Below are 12,841 nucleotides of genomic sequence, written 5' to 3' on the forward strand. Positions count from 1 at the left end.
ACAATACCTGGAGAAGGGTTTTAACCTACCAATTTACTATAATGAGCCTATACTCTGCAAAATCTGTATATCGAACATGCCCATTTTCAGGTGTGAAAAACCCTTATAGGCTGCTTTTGTCAGAACACTTGTCATTAACAGAAAGACTTGGACCGGGAATCAAAGGCGACTGTAAAGCACTTGAGCCATCATCTGCAGCGTCTGGGACATTGCCTTTCAACAGGCAAATTGTTCCCTTGCAATGAGCTTATCTACAACGCGCCTTAGATTGAATCCCGGCCTTACTCTTTCCTAGTTTTTGTTGACCGGATCTCCTTTTAGTACTCTCAACAGCAAAATGGAAACTAAAATAGTATTGTCAACTGCACTGTGGTTTACAATAAAATAAAAAACATACCTAGGAAGGCGACATTGCAACTGTGCTTTAGTGCTTGCAGCCGCAGAGAAACCACAAGCAGGGGCATATGGAGCATCTCACAGTAGGAGTTGCGATTTAAGATTGTTTTTGCTTTTCAGATCACAATGAATAATATTACATGGACATGGGATCTAATCCACTGAACATTCTCAGGCTGTATGTATTCTGGCTAAAAGTAAATGCTAACGCATTGGGCATTTATAGTCTGTCTCGGAAACTGCCCCTCAGTGTCTGACCATCACACCATTCTTTCCTTTAGCACATCTTTCAGTTTAGAAATCATTTTGCATGATATACCGTATAAAAACATTTGACTTTGATCTTAAGATAATTGGGCCAATCTTACATAGATAAGTCTGTCCCAAATGGTTCCTTTTTTCCCCCCCTATATAGTGCACTACTTTAGACCAGTGCCCTATGGGCCCAGGTCAAAGTAGTGAACTAAATGGGGAATAGGGTGCCATTTAGGGCAGAACCAATGACATAGTTGGCAAGATGGCACAACCATATCTGGGACTCAGCTTTAACACATCCACTTGGGCTGCAGTTTCATCCCATGCTTCAGTCTGGTCTCGGTTGATTCAGATTCGCCTGGTTGCCGCTGAAGACAAATTTCCAATGCAGGCTGCTGTTAGACAACATCCTTTGGATTAAATCTGAAATTTCTCCCTGGACTTTAAAAATAAACGGAGTCATACTGAGACCACAGGTCTCTTTTGCAGATGAGCGCTGTGAACATCACAATTGCACTCTTCATATCTATACTGAACAAAAAGAAACAACATGCAACAGTTCATATAAGGAAATCAGTCAATTAAAAATTAATTAGCCCCTCATCTATGGATTGCACATGACTGGGAAGAGGTGCAGGCCCTGCCAATCAGAATGAGTTTTTCCCCACAAAGGGCTTTATTACAGACCAAAAATACTCCTGTTTCATCAGGTGTCCCGTCCGGGTGGCTGGTCTCAGACGATCCTACAGGCAAAGAAGCCAGATGTGGAGGTCCTGGGCTGACGTGGTTTGTGGTTGTGATGCCAGTTGGTGGTTCAGACAGATTCTCTAAAATGATAGAGGTGGCTTATGGTATAGAAATAAACATTACAATTTCAGATATTGCCAGATAATTTATATGGTTATATTATGTAAAAAATAATGGTGCAACACATTTTAAAACAAATGCGCTTTCTCCACCATTGGATACGGTCACCGTTTTAGAACCGCGGACAATCTTCAGTTCGCTGTAGAATTGGCGCCTTTCCCTATGTTGCTATGTGCATAATAGCAGCATTAACCAGCATATCTGGATTGAGAACAATGTGGTGGTGGAGGGAGCAGCAGCAGAGATGAGGAACCAGGCTTGCTTTAGCCAATTTGGCTAAGCAGATTAAGTTGGTTTCCTCTCTCCTCAATTAGGTTGAGGTCTATAATCAATAGCCTAACTTAAGTGTGCCTGGCTTTATTAATCATCCATATATCTGACATAAGACAGATCTTGCTTCTGTTGCCTGTTTTGTGTAATGGTCTACTGATTTCGTGAGCACCAAGCCTCATGCAATGGCAAAATGTTGGAGAAAGCGATTTTACAGATTTGGCGGTTTTTAATCTTTGCTATGCTGTTAAAAGGCATTACAATTTTTTTTCCTTAGAACAGACTGGTATTACTCAGAAAAACAATATTGTAATCTAACAGCACATTTCTTATTACCAACATTAGTAGGCTTTATATAGTAGTCTTGTATAACCACCATCGAGCTGTAGGCCTAAGAACGTGTCCTGTTCAGTCTTAATACCGTAACTTACTTTGGCCTCTATTTCAATACATCGGAAGTATCTATCGTTCATGCCAACATACAGCATATGAGACATTCATGCTTTGAAATGCAATCAACTATTTTGTTTTAAAATTAAATTAACATTAGCTTAAACAAACCACAATTCACAAATGCATGCAACGGTTTAGTCTGCTGTAATAAAGTATCTTATATATTGTAATCTAACAAACTGTTTGGAACACAATACTCATGCAACACTTGCTCTTATACCCTCCTTTTCCTTGACCTCCAGTAGTTTCCATAACTATGTCAAATGTCTTCCACAGATCTGACTTCCCTTTCCCTCCTGAGCAACCAGTAAATATTTAGATTTTCACATCCTCTGCATCCATTTTGCAGATTTAGGACTAATCAATTTATTGATATGAGGCCCTATTGGTTGCATGCGACACTGTCATGTTTCACAAAGTGAGCAAGAGTTGAGGGAATAGGGAAGTTTTTTGGTAACAGAACTTCAGTCAGAAACTAAATGGCTGAAATTGTAGCATTGACAGCGCAATAAACACTTGCTGTGTTGCCTTTTCGCTGCAGTAGGGAAGATAGCGAGACAACATGCGCCGGTCACAGTAATTAAACAGTGACCATCGTCATTGGTCTTATTTAATCAAACAGTGTGCTTAAAGCATCAGCCCAGCTCAGTTTATGTGTAGTTGATTTTATTCAAACACAGGGTGTGTGACTGTGGAACAATACATTTAAACATTGACAGAACAGGATGACTCGGTTGACCAAGATTTTCTTTAGTCTGGGACAGCCCTAGTAATTATCATGCTGTTTAATCAGCTTCTTGATATGCCACACCTGTCAGATATGCTCACTAACAGGGATGTGCACACAATGAGAAGCTTTTTGTGTGAATTTCTGGGATATTTTATTTCAGCTCATGAAACATGGGACCAACACTTTACATGTGGCATTTACATTTTTGTGACAAATTACATGATCAGCACTTCTACTCGGAGATGCTTGATCCAGCTCCTCAATGGCCTGGATAGGTGAAAGCACTTTGACCCAAATCAGAAAGCTAGTTTGATCTATAACCATAATTATTCAACTTATCCAGCACCTTCAGATCAGGGCAGAGTGAAAGGGCGATTACCCGATTGGTGTCCACCCCATATTTTCCCTATTTGCTCAGCTTGAGGGAACCTTCTGTTTCTGAATCCATTGCTTCTTCAACTTCTCCGCCTTTGCTTTCTTCTCTGTGCCTGTAAGGATATGACATCATGGGTAAGTAATCCTAAAGAACATACTTTATACAAAACCATTTAGTAAACTGAGTAGCAGTGTGACCCAAAGAGAGCCAGATGCAATTCCATAAATCACATTACTGATGCATTTTAAGTCGTTGCAGCCACGTAGAAATTGTATTGACTGGAAGAACTGAGCCAACCACAGCTTGAAGGATGTAGGAAACTCACCCCATTTCTTATTCACAAACTGCATGGCCGCACTTTTATTTGGGCCTCTCTTATTTTCAAGGGAGAGAAGTTCATTGTCTGCAGCAAAGAGAGAATTGCTGATATTAGAACAGGAGTATACTACAGTGGAAGCTAGATCTACTCACAATTTTCTAAAGCTAGCCAGCTCAGGCTTCCTCCGCACTACAAAAGTGGATATTGCTGGTCTGCCTGCCGCTAACCGTAGCAGGCTTGTAACTGCGCGTGCTAGGCAGGTGGTTAGTCCAGCGCCGAACTCTTCATTGTGACAATGCTGAAACCTTAATCCATGGGCGAGTCAGTGCCACATGTTCATTTGTGCCGAAATCAAAATGGAAAAAAAAAAAACTCTTGCAAATTCAGAAGGCTATGGTGTGAAATAGGCTTTTGTAAGTGCACCAGCACTTTTCCCCCACTCCTATCAATAAAATAATTGTATTAAGTCAAGCTTTTCATATATTGAAATGAATTCATTAGGCCCTAGTGTATGGATTTCACATATCTGGGCAGAGGTGCAGCCATGGGTGGGCCTTGAAGGGCATAGGCCCACCCACTGGGGAGCCACACCCAAGCCAATCAGAATGAGTTTTTCCCCCCCATAAAAGGGGTTATTACAGATAGAAATACTCCTCAGCACACAGATGTGCTTCTTGATATGCCACACCTGTCAGGTGGATGGATTATCTTGGCAAAGGAGAAATGCTCACTAACAGGGATGAAACAAATTTGCACACGAGAGCTTTTTGTGCGTACATTTCTGGGAATTTTTTTCCCATGGGTCTTGGCCGGCTGCGACAGAGCCTAGACTCGAACCAGGATCTCTAGAGGCCCACAAATCAACTCTTTCGTCAACCAGATCTCCCCTCTCTAAATTTCAAACAGATATTTTCATCTGTCCCATGAAACCGCTCGCATGTGTGGTGCGCTTTTGACAACTGTTTTCCCGCTAATTGCATGTTCCTATGGAACAAACATTCACTTATTATGAAGAAATTGTTATTACATTTTTTTAAAGCTAAACATTCTGATCTGTTGCATCAGCTGTTAAGATGAATACCCATCATCGAAATGTAATCTGTCATTGTGGGCGCTCTAATCAGGTTACGCTCCCAATGCATATGGGTAAAATGCTATTGGTCAAATGTCCAGCGCCACATTTTCCAAACGGAAACTCTGGTGAGTATTCATACTTGTCGTCCTCTGACTTCCCGGGCCATACAGTCTGGCCTGTATGAAATCCATGGCTGTCTGCTGTTGGGAGTTGGTTGAAGATTGGTCCGCCACCCTCATTACGCTGTAGTTACCCTTCAGACTGAAACAAGAGGCGTGTGTCATTAATGAACCATTCCTAGTAGAGAAGCATTAGAATGGAGTTTTTCAAAAGGATGCTTGCCTAGTCGTGAAACTTCACAGGGGAGCTACACTCGGGCGTTGTGAAAAACAGTAGGTTCTTAGCTTCTACACTGGATTAGTAACTTTTGCAAAGCGTGAGCCACTTTATCAAGTGTTCTCGAGCGTGAGCCACATGTCATTCTTAATAGAACCACCACAAGCTTCTTAGAGTCACACTTATGTCCAGGTTTTAATTAAATAAATGGGCTCATCTCACGCAGGGCAAAAGTTACACATCTAGTGTAGCATGTTAGACATGCCTTTATGGCTGCATTTACACAGCCAGCCCAAATATATTTTGCCCAATTATTGTCAAAAGATCAAAATTGGGCTGCCTGTGTAAATGCAGACTATGGGACCAGAATTCAGTTTTACCTCCGGATATTTCCTTTGAATCCTTTCTTCGTCTCTTTCTCATACCCTTCTTTCGATCCTTCGCGCCCCTCCTCCCATGAACAGCTTGCCTCTTCATGGTTGCTTTCAGCTGGAATAAAGAATAAAATAAACCAATTTAGTTTTAGAAACTAAATAAATAGCCATTTAACAATTTATTGAAAGGCAAATGATAATTTCAATAAGGAAGAAACGAGACGGCTACTTAAATAATCTGAGGTGATGAACATATCTACCTTGATCTCCAGGTAGCTTCTGTTTTCTAAAGAGATGGGTTAGGAACAGTTAGTTTCATATGCCAATATAAAGGTATATCATAATTGTTGCATATTGGGATACAGGCTTATGTGCACTTACTTTGCTGGAGCTGTGTCAATTTCTTCCAGAATATGTGCAGGGAGAAGTCTTCTTTTCTGTACAGAACAACATGGAAGAGAAATTCGCTCATCAAAATTATAACCCTTTGAGCCCTTGGTAACTGAAAGTTGAGAGAAATGGAAAACCTCAAAACACTGCCTTAATGCAAATGAACTTATTTTCTATTACTTCTGACACACATTGTGCCAAATATGACTGCGCACAGTAAATGGGCGGCAGGTAGCCTAGCGGTTAGAGTGTTGGGCCAGTCCCCGAAAGGTTGCTTGTTCGAATCCCAGAGCCAAAAAGGTTAAATCCGTTTGTGCCCTTGAGCAAGGCACTTAACCCTAATTGCTCCAGGGTTGCCGTGGATAACGGCTGGTCTCAGGGGGAGTTGGGATATGCAAAAAAACAAATCCAGTTCACACATGCGTAGAGTACAAACTTATATGTCCTATTTCACACATGTACAAGCACCAGGGTAATAGACGGCTTTTGGCTGTAACAAAATAGAAAAGCCGATTTAAATAAAATTGTCCGGGAGGAAAAAAAAGGAAAAAAAAAAACTATGCGAAATTCTGCTTTTTAGCCTATTCATTTATGGAAATACCAGTTGATGTAATCAGGTTACACACCCAATGCATATGGGTCCGGTAAATTAAAATGCTGCCGGACCGCGGCCACATTGTCATAACGGAAACCTTGATAAGCACCCACCAAATGATCATGATTAAATTGTAACAGACATAACGTCAACGTTTACTGGGCTAATAATATTGAGAACATTGAGACATGGACCTACCTTCTGTTCTTGAAACAGTTCCTGTCTTTTCCTTCGCTTTTCTTTGAGCAAATCCTTTTCTCTGTGAACAAATGAATGTGTTACATCAGGCTGGCCATTGAAGGGTAACTCTCAACCCCAATTTCAGCCTTTGCCCAACCCCTTAACATTTTCCAAAAATGAATTCAGGTGAGAAGTTGTGGGTGGGGGGAATTGCTCATAAATATCCCAATACTCTCTCACTAAAGCATACTTACCAGAAGTCCACTGGCACGCTCTGCTAATAAAATGAGCATTGTGAGAAAATATGGCTCTGGACAGTTAGTTCACAGTGGTAAGGTGCTGAGTTCCTAGACATTACTGCCACTTGCGGTGTAAATTCAAATCCCCCATGGGGTGCAATAAATCTTTGAAATGTGGACTCACATTTATCGCGGTATCGTGTTGGGAAGAAAAAGCCATCATAGCTTAAATTTAGGGCTCAATTCAATCCAACCTGGACTGCAGTATTTACGCACTAGCGCTTTTCCAATGGTCAAATTTACTCCGATTGGTCTTGGGTACTATGTAAAAACCTAAAACTCCTACCAGGGTGACCCCTCACAGGTATGCGATCACTTTTTAGAATTAGAAGTGTGTGGGCACAGGATATAGTAAAAAGATTTGAAAAAAGATCTTCCCCATATGAGATTAGAACTCACAATCATTGAACTATGAGCCAACTGTTTGAGCAGACCAATCAGTCATAGCGGTTTGGAAAAATATGAGTTGACATGACCACCATTAACATCAATTTCTTATGACGGATGTAGCTACAAATATAAAAACAAACATATAATCCTCAACCTCATCGTATGAAACGGTAAGCAAAATCATTGAATTTAGTCATGGGCAGAAATGTGCCTTAATGCCTTTTGAATCTTGTGTAAGGTCAGTGGTCTAGTCAAGGAAGAATCATTCAGAATATATTTGCACACTTCATTTACCAAGACCATTACCAAATAAGGCACGCTGTCATCTGCTTTTATAGCAAGCCTTGAGTCGGTACCACTCAGCACATATAGATGGAAATGTATTTTATACCGAACACCTCCCCTGAGATGAGTATGACTTAGAGCAGGGATCATCAACTAGCTTCAGCCATGAGCCATTTTCTTTCTTGAGCGGATGGTCAGGGTGCCAGAACATAAAAAATGTTAGTCTGCAAATTGACCGTAAGAAGCCTAAACAGATAATATTTGACGAAAACAATCATTTCAAACCTCTTACATTTGGGTACTTTGTCCTGCATAGGGTGCCGTCTATCGGATGTGAGGTAAAAATGGGTGTCCTGACTCTGGTCATTATAAATTCCATGGTGCTTATTGTGAGAGTAGGGGTGTTTGCCCCAATTCCCAACCTAGCCACCTAATCATCCCCCTCATTCCTAATTGGCATACAACTCCTCACCTCTCCTCCTGACAGCTGCTGTGTGTTGAGAGTTCTGACACAAAAAAAGGTCGTCATGTATCAGAGATGAGTGCAGCTCATTGATGGTGGATGCGGTGAGTTTTCCCCTATGTAAAGCGCTTTCAGTACCTCAGTTGGTATTTAAGTGCTTTATAAATCCAATCAATTATTATTTGTATATGATCACGTCTCTTACGTGTGGGAATACTTGGGAACATATTGTAAAAACAGCAGGAAATCAACTAAGTGATTTACATTTGGGAGTATTTTATGCCCAACAATTTTACAACGTTTTTTGCTCAGAAAACATGGGGGCCAAATTTGGGAACCCTAATTTAGAGGCACCTTTTCTACATCACGATTTCAAGAGTCGAGTTGAACCGATAGGTGGGCAAAATGAACTAGATTTACTACTGAAAGACCAAAATATCACTTTTGCAATGTACTGTAAAAATGAACACCAGAATGTGTTTTACTAGAAATAAGCCTAAAACATCTGGTTTTCGATTTAAAAAAACGTGGTTTCATCAACGTTACTCTAACTGAAAAACATATTACTGTACCATGAGGAGATAGTTAGCATTAGCAGGTAGCTAGCCTGTACCTTTTGGATGTCTCCAACGCATTTTTCATGCTCCGTAGAGCAGAAGCCTTTGACTCTTCGAAGGTCACCTCTTCTGGAGCGTCGTCGTCGCTTGAGTCGAGATGTAATTGAAAATCATCCGTCATGTTTGCACTATTGAATTTATTTGAGGACGAAGGAGATTTCCTAAGCAGTTTTTTCGCCATTTTAGGTCGATACGTCATCAATCCACTTCTTCGGTGAGGTTGAACTTCTTTTTCAACCAACATTTTATGCATTACCGCCACCTACTAGACTGGAGTACAACTCCCTTCTACTTTGTTTGAAAAAATAAATAAATAAACACTCACCCCAAAAATTCTCACATAATAAACAAGAACACCACCCTACTCCACTATTTAAAACTATTTAGTTTCAGGCCAAACACCTGAAAAGATGGGACACAACCACTTAACACACCCTGTAACTCTTATGATATCAAGTCTCGCACACCCAAATACCGTTCTGGAGCTGCCACCAAAACCTCAATCCCTGCAGTACAGTTGATAGCCATTGCTATAAATGCTAAAAATCCAATCTTACTGAAATATATCACTTGTTGGTTTATCACTCTAATGGTACAGCTCTACTACTCCCACCACTCCTCTCAGGATCCCTCCCCCTTGACCCATCTTCCTCTACTTTCTTCACTGCCTCAGCATATGACAACTTCTGCACTACTCTAACCCTGGAAACCTCAACCTGCCTCTCTCACGCCTGAAATTTCTGATCCCCAGCCCCATGGGCACCCCTACAATAAGCACATACCACTACTTTCCCCAATGCTACACATTCCTTTGTCTCATGCCCTTCTGCACACTTCTCACACCTAGAAACCTCCCTCCTACACACGCCCATAAGCTTGATACCTGTAACAACGTAATGTATTCGGCACAAAAGCACGTACAGGATAACGTACAGTGCCTTGCGAAAGTATTCGCCCCCCTTGAACTTTGCGACCTTTTGCCACATTTCAGGCTTCAAACATAAAGATATAAAACTGTATGTTTTTGTGAAGAATCAACAACAAGTGGGACACAATCATGAAGTGGAACGACATTTATTGGATATTTCAAACTTTTTTAACAAATCAAAAACTGAAAAATTGGGTGTGCAAAATTATTCAGCCCCTTTACTTTCAGTGCAGCAAACTCTCTCCAGAAGTTCAGTGAGGATCTCTGAATGATCCAATGTTGACCTAAATGACTAATGATGATAAATACAATCCACCTGTGTGTAATCAAGTCTCCGTATAAATGCACCTGCACTGTGATAGTCGCAGAGGTCCGTCAAAAGCGCAGAGAGCATCATGAAGAACAAGGAACACACCAGGCAGGTCCGAGATACTGTTGTGAAGAAGTTTAAAGCCGGATTTGGATACAAAAAGATTTCCCAAGCTTTAAACATCCCAAGGAGCACTGTGCAAGCGATAATATTGAAATGGAAGGAGTATCAGACCACTGCAAATCTACCAAGACCTGGCCGTCCCTCTAAACTTTCAGCTCATACAAGGAGAAGACTGATCAGAGATGCAGCCAAGAGGCCCATGATCACTCTGGATGAACTGCAGAGATCTACAGCTGAGGTGGGAGACTGTCCATAGGACAACAATCTGTCGTATATTGCACAAATCTGGCCTTTATGGAAGAGTGGCAAGAAGAAAGCCATTTCTTAAAGATATCCATAAAAAGTGTTGTTTAAAGTTTGCCACAAGCCACCTGGGAGACACACCAAACATGTGGAAGAAGGTGCTCTGGTCAGATGAAACCAAAATTGAACTTTTTGGCAACAATGCAAAACGTTATGTTTGGCGTAAAAGCAACACAGCTCATCACCCTGAACACACCATCCCCACTGTCAAACATGGTGGTGGCAGCATCATGGTTTGGGCCTGCTTTTCTTCAGCAGGGACAGGGAAGATGGTTCAAATTGATGGGAAGATGGATGGAGCCAAATACAGGACCATTCTGGAAGAAAACCTGATGGAGTCTGCAAAAGACCTGAGACTGGGACGGAGATTTGTCTTCCAACAAGACAATGATCCAAAACATAAAGCAAAATCTACAATGGAATGGTTCAAAAATAAACATATCCAGGTGTTAGAATGGCCAAGTCAAAGTCCAGACCTGAATCCAATCGAGAATCTGTGGAAAGAACTGAAAACTGCTGTTCACAAATGCTCTCCATCCAACCTCACTGAGCTCGAGCTGTTTTGCAAGGAGGAATGGGAAAAAATGTCAGTCTCTCGATGTGCAAAACTGATAGAGACATACCCCAAGCGACTTACAGCTGTAATCGCAGCAAAAGGTGGCGCTACAAAGTATTAACTTAAGGGGGCTGAATAATTTTGCACGCCCAATTTTTCAGTTTTTTATTTGTTAAAAAAGTTTGAAATATCCAATAAATGTCGTTCCACTTCATGATTGTGTCCCACTTGTTGTTGATTCTTCACAAAAAAATACAGTTTTATATCTTTATGTTTGAAGCCTGAAATGTGGCAAAAGGTCACAAAGTTCAAGGGGGCCGAATACTTTCGCAAGGCACTGTATATAGCTTAATATCACTTTGTCGGGCATAGACTCAACATTAACTTTCAAAAGAACAGACTTCTGTTTCACCACTCACGCCACCCTGTCTGTGTCGCGCAAAACGACAAGAATCACAAACACCGGGAATCTTCCTCTTCAGTTGCTCAACTTTTACATTTACTGCTACACCAGTAATCACTCCTTTCAATGGCACCCTTTTCTTGAGAGCAAATCAATTCACATCTCTTGCCCCCATTCGTTTAATGCGGAGCGCCTTCTCCCTCTGACCAGCAGAAACACAAACAATTACCACAAGACCACTTCTGGTTACCCTCACTGAGTCCACAGCATCCAACTCTGTTTTCACCCACCCTGAAACCACCCTGAAACCACAGATCAGTCAAAAGGCAAGGGTCCACTTTTTCCAAAAACTTCACTCCTACTGTCACAGACTCATCTTCATCCTGAACCTCGATGCAAGCCTTGGGCTCCGAGAACATCACCACACCTACCACCTCCGATACTTCTCCCTCGTTCACTTCCATTTCTCCTCCTGTCTTCAGCTCACTCTGCTTACACTTTCTACTATTCTTCTTTAACAAACCATCTCCCCTTTTCCTGCCATTTTTAAGACTCATGCTCACCCTCTTCCTCCCTCTCTCTCTTAGATCTCCTCTGCCTCTCTTTTTCACTCCATTCGCCCTCCGTATTCCAAGTATACGTCTCCTTATGATAATACTGCACTTCTCCTGACATACGTTTCGTTCTTGCCTTCTCAAGGGACGCCATTTAACCGTCTGTCACAATCTCCATAGCGCTCCCACTTGTAAAGCAGCTGCTTTGTCTTGATGTTCTTCTTTATCAATAGCTACCGCAACGCTTTTCCAATTCAAACAAGCGTGCTCTTCCAACCACATCCACCGTCTCCTCATTAGTCCACGTCGTGGCAAAACCAAAGATTTTCAAGACAACTGGTGCCGCATTCAAAACAACTGGGTACTCGGAAATCTCGTACTTCCGATTTCAGTTTGTTCAAGACACTGAGGAAAAAACAATATTTTCTAACAGTCATTCAACTCAGAATTCCAACTTAGTAACTCAGGCTTCTTTCTAGAGCTCCGACTTTCCAACTTGAAGATCACTGAAGTCATTATTTCACCTGGTATTTCCCAGATCCCAGATGTCTTGAACTCTGGGGAAAAAAAGAGGTCAAATCATGATGTCAGGTCAGAAGGTCAGTGTCGTTAAAGAGGTGGAAGGACCATTTTTTTTAAATGAGCATGGCCTTATTTCTATTACAGCATATTACATGACTCTCATTCATATTCCATTCACACAGTTCAATGTAACAGCGATAGGCTTAGGCTACCGGTGGGCCCGGTGGCAATAATTTAGTAATACCAAAAGCTTACCTTGACTTGGAAGAGTTTGTGTTGTGTTGGAAAGTCATAGCCAGCTAGCTAACATAGCATCCCTCTGTTTAAGCAGGGTGTTTCAGCAGGCTAAACTAGCTAGCTGCATTTGCTAGCTAAGTAAGTGAAAGTGAAAAAGAATGACAATCTCTCTCTATTTCTCTCTTGCATCTTAATTTTGGAAGAAATGAATTTGTTCAAAAGTGTTCAACTTTGG

At 41.4% G+C, this 12,841-nt stretch overlaps 1 protein-coding gene across 1 annotated transcript; it reads right to left on the reverse strand.

The window, feature by feature from the left end:
- Positions 1–2,890: 2,890 nt before the first annotated feature.
- Positions 2,891–12,404, reverse strand: nol7 (nucleolar protein 7). The gene is made up of 8 exons (XM_021612616.3): positions 8,667–12,404; positions 6,635–6,695; positions 5,833–5,888; positions 5,712–5,737; positions 5,458–5,566; positions 4,881–5,002; positions 3,673–3,750; positions 2,891–3,459 (listed from the first exon to the last, which is right to left on the reverse strand). Exons 1-8 carry the CDS (start codon positions 8,921–8,923, stop codon positions 3,386–3,388), a joined length of 783 nt encoding a protein of 260 aa, XP_021468291.1. The 5' UTR covers positions 8,924–12,404; the 3' UTR covers positions 2,891–3,385.
- Positions 12,405–12,841: the final 437 nt, after the last annotated feature.

The sequence above is a fragment of the Oncorhynchus mykiss genome, chromosome 8 (genome assembly GCF_057628025.1).
Source record: "Oncorhynchus mykiss isolate SJ-2025 chromosome 8, ASM5762802v1, whole genome shotgun sequence".
Taxonomy (NCBI): domain Eukaryota; kingdom Metazoa; phylum Chordata; class Actinopteri; order Salmoniformes; family Salmonidae; genus Oncorhynchus; species Oncorhynchus mykiss.